This window comes from Pseudoliparis swirei, chromosome 10, assembly GCF_029220125.1.
Source record: "Pseudoliparis swirei isolate HS2019 ecotype Mariana Trench chromosome 10, NWPU_hadal_v1, whole genome shotgun sequence".
NCBI classification, from domain to species: domain Eukaryota; kingdom Metazoa; phylum Chordata; class Actinopteri; order Perciformes; family Liparidae; genus Pseudoliparis; species Pseudoliparis swirei.
In genome coordinates, this window is record NC_079397.1 from 7205347 (window position 1) to 7218750 (window position 13404).

Consider the following 13404-nt stretch of genomic DNA (forward strand, 5'->3'; position numbering starts at 1 on the left):
ATCTGAAATTAGTGTCTGGAAGATTTCTTGGTTGTTATGGTGCGTGGGTGAAGGGAGTGAGTAGGAGACTTAACGGGGAACTGTTAATAGGATTTACTTGTCACAGTCTGGGAAGCCAATCTCCAAAAGCCACGAGTCCAGTAGCTGACTGGAGTTACAGCAGTATGCCGAGGAAAGGTGCAGAGCTAACAGTCCAACACACTCATAAGTGTAGTTATACATCGAGGAGGTCGCCGCACAGACGTCCCTGATTTAACTGGAGCAATTTTCAGTTTTCCCCCAGCCCCTGTTTGTCTCACTGAGATCACTCAGATAGTGTGACAGTTCTCTGAAGTCTTGTTCCTTGCAAGTTTTCCTTCCTGCGAGTATCGCCGACAACTTCAATGGAAGCTGCTGCTGCTGCTAATTAACAAGGTTTTCTCCACAGCGCGTCACACACAAGCTGCTGCCAGAAATAGCAACGCATCAGCGTTGGAAGACTCACCTAAAACTGGGGTTAAAACAGCCAAAAAGCATGCATGAATGGACATTGGGCTTAAGATGTGGTGTTAAAGCTCACATCTGACTTGTTATCCATGCGATTCATTTTCTTTGGACAAATGTGGCATTTGAGAGAAACCTTTCACTGCTCGGCTCACCAGTGTAACGGCTTTGTGTCGTCTCCTCCTCTACCCGTCACCCACTCCCTCTCCACATTCCACTTTCATTTTTCTAAGTGAATTGACAGCAGCTGACATCTTTACTAATGCCGCTCTGGGGTCTAATGGGCTGATTCATCAGAAGTGGAAGCGGACTAAGATGAGCCCTTCAGGCGAAGATCATTTTAGAAAGAAAAGGGATGGCATGATAATGTCAAAGCAATGGAGGTTCAATGCCAATCAAGTCATAGACAACCCCGCAGCTCATGAATCATCAACACCACACACCTGTTGTCAAGGTAATGTGTCATTGCCAGTGACGTCATCACTTGGCAACAAAGTCTCTTGAGTTAAGCTACGAAACACAGATGAGTCACAGACTGCCACATGTGAGCGCATACCGACATGACATTATGAGGCCAACGAGTGGCTTACATAAAATACTCCAAGGCCAACTGCCTCTAAAGGTCTTGGCAATTCCCAAATGCTGCCTCAGCTTGAATTAAATATTTGTTTCTTGAATAGGAACATAACTAAAAAAGGGATGTTTTAACCAGACAGCTGTGGTCACAGTCCATGGTGATTTACCAAGTCCTTAATTGTAACCCTGCAGCGCAGAGTGAATCAGTATTCTCTTCAGAGACAGACAGGAATAGGTCATTGATCACCTCATCAATCCCAAGGAATCAGTGAGCGGAGAGGTCAAACTTTATATCTCTGCCTGCACACGAGCCGGATGCACTGCTGCGTAAGGGTGTCTCTGTTTAGGACTCCCAACCTTGTAGCTCGGTGTTGAGGAGGCGGGATCACGGCCATAAATCATGGATTCTTAACAACACACTAGGAAACAGCACTCCCAGAGGGCACTGTCCATACAGGGGACACCCCAGGGAATATGTGTGCAAAGACAAAGCGCTCGGCTATGTAAATAGCATTTCAAAGTGGCAGGTACACCTGGCTGAATAGCTTATATTTGTAAGTCAGTAAAGGTTATTTTAAGGGACTGTATGGAAGTTATTTGCGTTGGCAGAGAGGTCGTACCTCTCGTTATACTTTTGTTAAAAAAAAGGAAGGGCCTCCACAGCATTAATTGGACTTCTCCTCATGATCACTTTCATTATCAATTTATCTAATCTTCATTGATCCGATAATCCTTTGCTGTATAAAATGTCAAGAAATAAATGTTTCCATTATGTTTACATATACTTGTCTGCACTATTTGACCAATAGTAGGAAGGCAATAAACGAGAAGGCAAAGTTCCCTGGAGATCCCAGTTAAGGGGTTTTGGTCTTGACGGAAAATATCATTGAACACCAAGGAGAGCTGCTCTGTATCAGATCCCTCCTCAGTTGCCATGGTTTCCGCGGCAGCTGCCACTCACCTACAGTGTTCCTAATTATGGGATCAGTCGAAGATTAGTTCAATGCACATGGCAGTTCCGCAGTACAGTGCAGCACACCTACAAAGCCTACAGCTGTGAGCTTTCACTTCACGAACGTAATGTGTGTGTGTGTGTATGTGTGTGCGTGTGTCTGCTTTTTACAGCAGCTCAAAAGGAAAGAGAGATGAGCACCAGTTTATTAGGCAAACCAGGAAGTGAGAAAAGATGGAGTTATGAGAATAACAATGTCGTGATATACCCGTTAAACATTAATTATTTATATTATAATAATAATACTCATATGATAATATCGGGGAGGGAGAACTGAGTTCAGGAACCTGCCGTGTCCTCCTCTCGATTTGCCCACAGATTGGATTTCCCACAATTCCTTGTCTTTGCTCATAGATTCAATTCAATTCAATTCAGTTTATTTGTATTGCCCAATTTCACAAATTACAACTTTGTCTCGTAGTGCTTTACAATAGATAGATAAGAATGAATGAGTGAGCTTCTGAATAGAGCCTATTTTGAAAAGTCGTGAGGAGCTTTATATCCACACACACTCACATATAATACAAGTGTAGCCTTATACTGTCTTGTACCTCAAGTATGCATGCACATATACACACACACAAACACACACACTGAACAGTGTGATTTAAATATTGAACAGATGTCTTCTATCAGCAATCTTTCCATCTATTTCCAATTTAATATGTGCTCAAGTATTGATGAAATGTAAATGCAATATTTTAGCGTTTTCGTTTAATTTTTAGGTAAAAAAATCACCCATCAAACTGAAATGACCTTCTACTGTGTAGTCAAACTATAATGTTTCCAAAAATAAAAATAATTGGCCTTAAACGTTCTCTTTTTTTCCTATAAAAAAAAAAGACAAAATAAAATATGACATAATCCCCCAAAAGATGTTCCCCTTAAGAATTATCTCAAATACGGTGTCAAACATTTCAGATTGGGATTGAATAGGTAAACTAAAAGTGTAGATAAATACAATTTTACTTTGGAATGAATTTTCTAAGAAATTGAAGATACAGTTTGCTTTGTTAATAATATAATAATTATGCTTTTTTTAAATGTTGAATGTGTATGCATCCTAAGGTAGCTACATTGTTGTTGAGAGTCTGCTGTAAAAAATGAATAAATGTAGAGGTGAGGAGCAGAACAAGGGGAAACGCTTTTTTCAAGAAGCTCCGAAAGCAAAGGACACATTAACAAAACCCTCCAACATAATAACTCCTTTCTAGAGCTGAATTTTTTTAATTTTTTTTAAGACCGAGACAGACACACACACACACACACACACACACACACACACACATGCACACAGACACACAGGGCATTCAAGGACAGTCACCATGGTGACAGGACCAGCAAACAGGTGTGTGGATCTTGAGGGCAGCGGACGTGATTGCGGCACTCTAATCACTTCAGCTGACGCGCAAGTGCACGCACGAGCACACAGCTTCTGAGAAATGGGTAATTGTGCCCCGACTGTGAAAGGGAAGACATTTCTGTGGAAATATCACATGTGAAGATGTGTTCAGCTTCCTTACCACAACAGTGTGATGGGCTTTGACAGACAGGCTGCACGGGCAGTGAGAGAACAGCGACCTCTAGTGGTGCTTCGTGAGAATCATCATTGTCTCTGCAGGCCACGGTCCTCTTTATTGTTTATTCAGTTTACAGGAGGCCTTTTTTATTATGGAGGACATTTTGACATGTCGCACTGAAAAACGATATTACGTCTTCAGAATTTCCTGTAATTTCATTGACTGTCATGGAGCTGGTATTGTGCGTGCTGTCACACTGTCATGGTCTCCCGGGACACGGACAGAACCGAGCCAATGTTCATTTATTTACAAGTCAAAATGTCTGTTGTGTCTGGCGTGAACAACTGTAAATTACCTTGAATAATAACCGCATGTTAAATAAAGTTATGTGTTAAGTGAGTGCACTTAACGCTTGTTTCTTGTGTGATTAGTTGAGTGTGGTGGTTTTATTTGCCAGCTGTAAAACGTTGGTTCATTTGAATTACACACGATAACGACAACAACAAATCTCCGTTACCTCTCGCCGTGCAGATAGTTTTAGATTCATGTGCCTGCCTTGTAACGTCTCCATCTGTGAGATGTTTTGCCACGATGAAAGGGATTCCAATCTTGCAGCACTATACCAATTACATTTTAACAATGTAAGAACACCGAGACCTCTTTTCACAAACGTTTTGACCCGGCACAGCGGGGAAACACATTTTGTTAATGATGTCTCAGTTCCATTGAGTGTCCCAGTGAGCGATGGCAGGGAGCCAGCGTGCACAATACCAGGGTCCTGGAACAGGCTCACCTACGTGGGGTGCACTGGTTTCTAATATTCTCAATTAAAGCATTTCCTGGAACGGCATGCCAAAATATCTGCTGTGTAAAATAATTAGTTCCTGTTTCTCTTGATAAACCGAAACGCTTGCTGTGATGATTTTTTCTAAATAAGTGGTTTAATAGTATAATTGTTCCGTGAATTTCGCAGAATAATGGGGGTGCAGTGTTTCAGAAAAGCTACGTCAACTATTCCCATCAGCCTCAGCTGTCGTGCTTTGTGAACAAATATTCACATGTTATATTAACATGCTAGATTATGATGGTGAAACGTGATCAGCCTCAATGATTATTATTGTGTTTTGTAAATCATTTGAGTGAAATAAAGTGTTCCAGAGAGTGTTTCTGATGAAGATGAACCCCTTTGTGTTACCTGATATCAAATGAAGAGCAGCTGAGGACACCGTGTGCAGGAGGTTTCTGATTGAAATGACTGAAATGAGAACAAATGGACTTTTTTTTTTTGTAACGGAGATGTTTATTTAGACAACTGAATGCATGCCAGAAAGAACTGTGCTACAGCAGCGGTAACTTTCAGCTCTCTCACTTTACTAACTCTGAGGGAGAGAACCGAATCAGGGACACACCAAACTTTGGAGTATTGGTAGAGAACACTATTTGCTCTACATTATTGCATTGACACATTTCTCTTGTTCTCTTATTAGGGGGACAGGGGGGATGGGTACTGTTGTTGAATCGAAGTCAAGCAGCGTGGATCTCATACAGCTTTGGCCAGAGTATCACGAGTTATTAATAATCACTGTTTTGGCAAAAGGACTAAAGTAAATCACACCTTGCTTGAAGGGAACTTTACCTCTCACACAAAACACGTAAAGAGACGATAAAAAAGATGCATACTGTAGGTAGCATTCACATGCAGTATAACGTGTCTTCTCCTTCAGACTAAATTTAACTTTTTTCCCCACTATTTCTTACAGAGAGTCACAGCTAAGGTTTTTCAGTTTTGGGGAATTATCTTACACATAATGGACACTGGATGAACAAAGACACGTTGAATGGATTTGGGAGAAAGGAACATGGTATGAAGTCATCTGTTATGAAATCATCGGTTAGGAAAGTCAAAAGAGACAAACATTGTGCTTATCGTTAGTGGGATCTCTTTTAAAAAATGTAGCAATGACACAAACCCCTACTCGTGCTCGTGAGTCATTTTCAATCGTTTTATCCCCAAAAAGGGATTCCTTGACATTCTTTCAACCAGTTGGTCTATCAACGTTTCCTCAGTTGCTGTTGCCATTGTTTCTCCAATATATTGATGAACCAAAAACACCATAATATCAAAAATAAATGCAACCCTTTCACAAAACAATGAGCAATAAATAATAATCAAGTGGTGTTCTTGTACTGTATATGTACTGTATATACACAGATAGTTAAGTTTGTTGTATATATGTACACAAAACAACTGGCAGTCCATTTCAGACTGGGTTTTTAGCATAGACTACAACTGGAATTCGTGCCCAGATTCTATAAACCCCAGAAAAAGCAACACCATAATAACTTACCCAGAATCCTCCAAAGCAGAAGGGATAATGCACAATGAGACTACTATGTTGCTTGTAATTGTTGCCCCCCAAAATAGAAGCACTGGTCTGGAAAGGCAAGGAAATATAAAATAAAAATGTAACATTTCTTTAAGGTAGAGTGTAAAAAAAAAAAAAGCCTCTAGAATTCCATAAAATAACTAGCTTATTAAAACATTGATTGACAACAACATGCACAATGCTTCCTCAGGCGGAGATGGTTCTGATGAATTACTTTCTCTGCACCCTGGCATGAATTTCCGCATGTAAATAATGCTTCTATTTGTTTTCTGAGGGACGCTGGCGCAACCCCTCCTTTTGCTCATTTGAGGGCGCTGTCGTCTGTCGTCACTTGAAAGACCAGACGGAGGTTCTTTTCTCCTCAAACAGTTCTTCAAAATAAGAGTTTTTTGTATCCATCCATATACACAATCTTGCAGTTCACATGCTCAGGTCAAAGAGGACAGCAGGTTGCCACGGATGCATCATTTCCTCTCCAGAAACCTCTCTGTATCTGTAAATGTCTCCAAAACTGTCCTTTCAGCATACTAAGTCCATATGCTCGCCAAGAAACGCCTCAATAAACATGTTAGTCCCTGTCTTATTTTAGTAGCTTATGTACAGGAAGTTGAATTGTCTGCCAGGCAGTATCCTAGGCAACCAGCCATATCCTCACACATGTACAGTTTGTTCCAGTATTTCAGTCCTCTGTTGATCTTTGTCCTCTTCGCAAGTCATGTGCATTCATGTATGCATCTTTGAATTGTAGTTTTATTGTTATTACGCGAGTGCAGCTCATGTCTATCTAAAAGTGTGTGCCGCAGTTGTTCTTTTTTTAATTGATTTTTTCTTTGTTCTTATTCTGCTGTTGTGATGGCGAGGTCACTGAATCTTACATCGGACACACACTCTATCGAATGTGTTGGTGTGTTTATGTGTGGATGCATGGGGTTGTGCTCGTATGTGTACATCTGGTTGCATGTGTGCATCTCTGTGCTTTTTTCCCCTTTCTTCCTCAAACGCTTCGCGGGGGTCTTTGAAGCTCATGGGTCCTCCTGTTGCGTCCCTTCTTATTTTCCTGCATCCGTCTCCACTTGGCTGTGTGCTGGCTGCTCACCCTCGACCCCCCCGCAGCCTGAGAACCAGCCTGGCCGCCCTGCCCCTTCTGGCTGCTCTGCTTGTTCTTAGGCGCCTGGACACTCAACATACCCAGGTTTGGTTGACCTTTCTGGAGAGTCTGGTTTCGTGGTGACCCTTCCACTGTTGGCCCTCCAGCCTGGGGCCCTGGCCTGCTCTGTGGCGGACTGCCTTGCTGCTTCTGGGCGTTGGGAGCTAAAGCTCTCGGCCGTAATGCAGGGTTTGAGCCGCCGGTGCTGTCGGGCTTGCCCTGGCTGTTTCCGTTGGGCGTCTTCACCCTCTTCTGTTTGCGTTCTTTCTTCCAAACTCGATCGCAAAACTCTTCCACGCTGTTGAGGTCTGGGTGGTCCAAGAGAGACAGGAAATCGCGATACCACAGCCTGTGCTTGGGAGAGTGACCGACCCCGCCTCCTGCGCTGGGAAGTCCGGGTAGGATGTCGCCCAGTTTCTGTGCAGGGATGACCTGGAGGTTGAGGCGCAGTAGGGGCTGGATGAAGCCGTGCTCCACAGCCTGGCAGTGGTAGGTACCTGAGTCGGACTGGGTCAGACTGCGTATGAGCAGACCCTGGTCTGTACGGAGCACCCTGTCATCTAGCTTGATCTATAAAAGGAAACAGAGAGAAAAGAAGAACAAATACTAATTAGAGCAAGATAGTGGAACTATAAAAACAAATCATAGCAGGCAAACAGATGTGTTCCCGCCGGGAGCAGAGTTTCTAGAACTGCCAGATTCTACAATTGGTTCCATGTTTCAGGACGTAAAAATACTTGGAATAAAAAAGCATGTGATGTCATGGTATTGACGAAAATAAACCCTTTACCGTGGTATAAATTTGTAAACGTTCACCTCACACCTCTTTACTTGGCGTGGACCATAAACAGCTCCCAAACTATTTGTGATGTCATAAAGTCATGCTTGAAAACAGATTTAAAATGAGCACAGAGAAACATATCCCCTTCAGCAGATGAAAACAGGCTTAAAGTGTCAAAGTCAACACGTGCATTGTGTTATGCTCAACTAGTGAAGCAACAGTTCAGGTTCAGTACAAGTGAGGCACATGTTGAGACGGACACCCACGCTATTAATCTGAAAGAGACTATTGTGTAGTCGCAGTGAGGGTCAGTGGCGTAAAAAGAAACACATGAGAAGATGTTTCTAAAATATAGAACTATTGTTTTCTAGAGACACAAAAACCTTCAATATCATATCTTAATGATGTGCTTCTGATACGCCTTAATGCTCATGTATCTGTTACTCAAACTGGACTTCCTGGATTGTATTTCTTTGCATCATCAGTGACTAAAACCACAGGCCCTGAATGCAACATTCACAGTGGAGAATCAGGCAAGCTTAATTAGTTACATCATAGGGTCAAAAGTCAATCCAAACATCCACACCCCAAGGTTACCACTCTTTTCATGTCACTGAGGTTAAAGGCCACAGAGGTCAGAGGTCATTACATGATAACACAGAGAAGGAAAGGGGTGGCCTTTGCCACGGAGATGTTTTGTCTGCAGCAGCTGAATTAGCCTGACATTGAGTTTGAGTTCACATCGGGTTTGAGTATGCTTTACGATTACCCAGTTGCATTTTCCGAGGCCTGCTTTATGAAAGGCCAATCCGCAATAACGTGAGAAACATACACACCTCGTGCTTGCGGTCCTCGCCGGGCTTCTGTAGCTGCCAGTACGTGAGCGCTCTCTGAGACTTTGGGCTGCACTCAAGGAACATACTGCTGTTCTCCACGCCGTACACACCGCGGTCCTCCACGCTGCCTCCGGCGCCGTCCGTGTCGTCTACTCAAACCAAAACACACACACACACACACAGGTGGGGGGAGTGAGGAGTGTGTGGCGAGGAGGGGAGAGAGTGTCTGTGTGCAGTGGTCATCAAGGTACCGTGATGCTGAAGGTCTGAGCATTGGGAGAGAGGGTCTCCGTTCCTGATGTCCTGTCGTCTGGTTCGCCTGGGAAGAAACCACAGTGGAAGTTAATGGGTGAAGTGGGTGTACAGGTAATGCACTGGTAATGCACTTCTCACGTGTTGTTCTCTGTACTGTTTGTTTCCAACCACTAGGGGGCAATGTTACACAATACTGTTACACATTCAGCTTCATTTACATTGAAAAGTGGCTATTTATTCAACCTCTGCTACACTGAAATTACATCAGTGAAAAAAAACTAAATCATGGCAGAATTGTAGGACAAATAAACCTGCAGAGCAACGAAACGACGTGCTTCATTGCCTTCTGATGAACTGTTATTATGAAAAACATACGCCCTTGAAATGACTCGTGAAAGCAGCCCCACTCTTTGTCGTCTGGACATGAAAGTCCACTTTGTCATTCAGATTTTATTTTACAGCGACGGCAAGGCGTTTTCCTGGTTTTATTGATAAATTGCAAATGTGTCTCCCCTCGGTCCTAGTTATCATTGTCGCGTTTGAAATCTCTGATCAGAAATCAGGTGGGGTAAGTCAAAGGTGAGGCGAGGGTTGGAAAGAAGGAAATAAAGTAGAATTGTTGTAAAAAAAAGAAGGAAAGAAACAGATGGAGCGAAATGCTCAGCTCGCATATGATAATTCTGCACACAAATATGGCCACTATCATCCCCCCCCCCCTTCTCCTTTACTTCTATGTGCCACATACATTTGGACACTCGTCTTTCTGTCTCTTTCTCACATATGTCCCTCCTCTGTATGCTTTCTGGGCTAACATTCCTGTCTTTTTTGGCCGTCTGAGCACGTGCGGGCCGGGTGTCTGGTTCTCATTCTGGGAGGGAAAATATTTGCAGTGCAAAGGAGAGTCGAGAGGAGCCGGTCCTGGCCTCAACCGCGGGGTGTGCCACCTCCCCTGTAACCCGGCCAAGCTGGAGTATACCCGCTGGCCTACTTCTGCTCGTGTGAGGAGTTCTGGATGAATGAGATGCAGGGGTGTGTGTGTGTGTGTGTGTGTATGTATGTGTGTGTGTGTGTGTGTGTGGGCTGTGGTGGTCAGCTTAATCCTGGTGGATACAGCAGAGGGTAATTTGAGGGTGTGTATGGTCATACCTCCTGGCTGCAGTGTGAAGCGGTCAGACAGCTCCTTTTGGCTATAATTTAGTGTGTGTTTACTTTTGTAATGTATGTTCCTGTGCGTCTTTTCATGTGTGTGTGTCTGTGTGTGTGTGTGTGTGTGTGTGTGTGTACATATTGGCTGCATCACAACTCAGAACAACTGTTGCTGGCAGAAGTTAGAACCCAGACTGCTGGATTGAACCCCTTGGAATGCAAACTTGGCCTGCGTGTATTTAATGACTGTTTGTGCCCGTGTAATATTATAACTCCTGATTACTTCCATGTTTAGATGTTTTGGCATGTAGCGTGGAACCCTTTACTGTTTTGTTTTTTCATTCATAGCACTTGCTAAAAAGGCTGGTTGAGGTCTGAGGTAAAAGGAACAACATTGTATATCAGGATGCCCTTGAGCAAAGCATTTAAAGGCGATTGCGACATCAGACTGCAGGTGCACTGATAACTCCCAGGTGTGGGAAGGCATTGACTCGAACGCTGGATGTTGGTGAAAAGAAGCATGCAGGTTCAAGAGGCCCTCTGAGGATAAATAAAAAGGTCAACGATTTGTTTGATGCGTTCATGCTCCTACCTCTTGGCGGTAGGAAAGTATCTCGAGCATTCGCTGCCATCCCAGGCGCAATAAGGGTCTCTGGCCAGGCAGCACTCTGCACAAGCTTTCCCATACACCTCACAGCGATGTAAAGACATCTGCGATACGCCCAGGCCAGAGCCAAGGTACAGCTGTTGCTGTGGGAGCAAAAGAAAGAGCAGAGATGTAAAACTTGAGTATTCCGGTGAGGCTCAGTTGGAAAGGCTCTTATTAAACAAAGGTGGCTGTGGCTTCGGCTCTCAGCGGGCACATTACAGATCTTTGTGTTTGGATATCCGTGTTTATTTAATGGCGCAGACGTTCTCACTCTTTAGTTTCACTCCTCGCCCTGTCAACAACCTCTGGATAAATGATTATGTGTGAAGACAAGTCCTTACCTGCTTGGTAGACAGCTCCATAGCAGTAATGGGAGTGGGCTCCTGCACAAAACAAATACAGCATAGCTGATTTACTACCACATCTGTGGACATTGTGTTTATTTCTATGGGCAACAATTTTCAATGTCTTACCCTAAAGACGGTCATTTCTTCGAGCACCACCTCTTCCAGGTCATGCCAACTCTCTCTGGGTATCGTCACCACCTTCAGTACTGTGCCAATGTCTGAAAGAATATTGACATTCAGATCCAGTACATATATATATATATATATATATATATATATAAACAGCCTGATATATACTTATATATATATATATATATATATAAGTATATATCAGGCTGTTTTTTATCAAGTATCAATAATCTGTGTTTGCTATTAAAGAAATTCAGTTTTTAAATTCCTAATCTGTGGCTTTTGGAATATGTAAACTTGATTAATGCGTATTGTAAAACTACGAGGATTTTTCTCTAAATATTATTGTTCAATATTTTAATGTTCTAGCTGTTTATATATATGAATATATATACAAAATACGAAATATCTAAGAGGTGTATGGGGACATATAACGCTGCGTGCTATAAACTATTTTGTTCTTGTGAAAATACTTAAAAATGCAGAACAATCCACCTTAAATCCCATGTAACTATGACGGATTTAAATAATTCGTATTGAAAAATTCCAGTTAAAGAACAAAGCAACGGCAAACGTTGACATTGTGTACCTGTCCCGATGAACATGACGTCATACTGTCCGTCCTCTGCCTCCACCCTGTCCACCACCAGCTGGGAGAACTGGTAGTCCATGTCGGTTCGCACCATGATGGGACGCCCGCCTATCGGGTGCACCGGGTTGTACATGGCTGGGTGACCCCTGGCGAAGGTGATGACATCATCAGGGAGGTCCTTGGTGGAGTCGAATCCCCCAAATGTCTTGCTGGGGCACTGAGAATCAGACCAAAGTTGCAGGCAGGTAAGTTTTGACTTATCACGACATTTGTGGACATTTGCAAACAATTGTTTGAACGGAGACTCACAGTGCCGGGGCGGGGGTAGGGCACCCTCCCCTGGAAAGGCACCCACTGGTAGTTGGGTCCATCTCTGTGGGCGTAGGAACCCAGGAAAACCCTCCTGATGTCGGCCATGTTGTACATGCACACTGCCGAGCCTTTAAAGATGTTACTGTGGAAGAAAGAAGACAGAGATACTTAGAAGAGGTGAAAGACGAAAAGAAAAAAGAGTTGAAAGATGAAGGGGAGGGAGTGAGAGGGCGATGGAATCAAGAGAGACGACACACAAAAGGTATTCATAAACAATCGGTCACGAGATAGGGATTGAGAGCTTGTGAAATACTGAAGAAAGACAACAAAATGACCCTTCATCGAGGGGAGCCCGGTTGTCATTACCTAAGTATTGGACTGACAGATTGGAACTTCTCTCTGATTGCTTCCAGCCACTTGAGAACAGACAGGAATTTGGGCGCACCACCAATAAAATAGAAGACCTGGTTCAGAGCAGATTTGAAATCCCCTTCAATATTTTGTGAGCGCTCGCTGGAGCCAGATGGGTGGATTTTGCTCTCCCTCGCCAGAGAAGGCCTAAAGCAGGCAAGGTCAATCAATCATGCAAAAAAATGACATTTTTGTGAATTTTATTTCAATTCATACTCTGCCCAGGTCATCCAGAAGATAAGTGATGTGAGCTGTGACTCATTACAGTGGAACATTTGGGAGTTTTACAGGAATATTCCAAGATGTGTATATATATTCCAAAAGAGTCATTAAAATATTCCTGTGGAGATTTTTACAAAGTAAGCTGGCTGTTTAAATATCTGCACACCATGATGACCATTAACCTTACCACATATAAGGGGGATTTATTTCACTACTTTACCGACTTGGAACAATTGGTTTGTAGGTCAATATGTTAAAAAATCAAGTTCATTCATCAGCTTTTAGCCATTTCTTACAGATGGCAGATTTTAATTTGTACAGCCAGTCTCTTGCATAGGAAGGAACCAAATGCTTGAATGAGAGTCGGCATGTCCTTTGTCTTGCTGACTGCAATGGGAAGTTGTATCAGACTAATTAGGGATGTGGCTGGCATAAACACAGCCGACAGTACTCACCAAAGCATGGAAGATGAATGGATTAGCATTTGAAAATGTTAATTACAGAGAAATTCAATTAACTCCAGGAGCAAAAAAAAGGACACTCCAATATCTAAGCTTAAGAAGAAGGACGGAACATGTGTTCCAGCCGATACACACAAT

General features: G+C 43.0%; 1 protein-coding gene across 2 annotated transcripts in view; it reads right to left on the bottom strand.

Moving 5' to 3' along the window:
* Nucleotides 1–4864: 4864 nt before the first annotated feature.
* Nucleotides 4865–13404, bottom strand: part of sema3aa (sema domain, immunoglobulin domain (Ig), short basic domain, secreted, (semaphorin) 3Aa) — a 31167-nt gene continuing 22627 nt past the window's right edge. For both annotated transcript variants that reach the window (XM_056425211.1, XM_056425210.1), the window contains exons 10-17: nucleotides 12170–12314; nucleotides 11858–12077; nucleotides 11266–11357; nucleotides 11134–11175; nucleotides 10736–10893; nucleotides 8994–9061; nucleotides 8743–8891; nucleotides 4865–7695 (exon numbers count right to left, since the gene is read on the bottom strand). In XM_056425211.1, the coding sequence (XP_056281186.1) occupies nucleotides 6973–7695; nucleotides 8743–8891; nucleotides 8994–9061; nucleotides 10736–10893; nucleotides 11134–11175; nucleotides 11266–11357; nucleotides 11858–12077; nucleotides 12170–12314 (1597 nt within the window). In that variant the 3' untranslated portion in view covers nucleotides 4865–6972. The remainder of the gene's footprint in view (nucleotides 7696–8742; nucleotides 8892–8993; nucleotides 9062–10735; nucleotides 10894–11133; nucleotides 11176–11265; nucleotides 11358–11857; nucleotides 12078–12169; nucleotides 12315–13404) is intronic.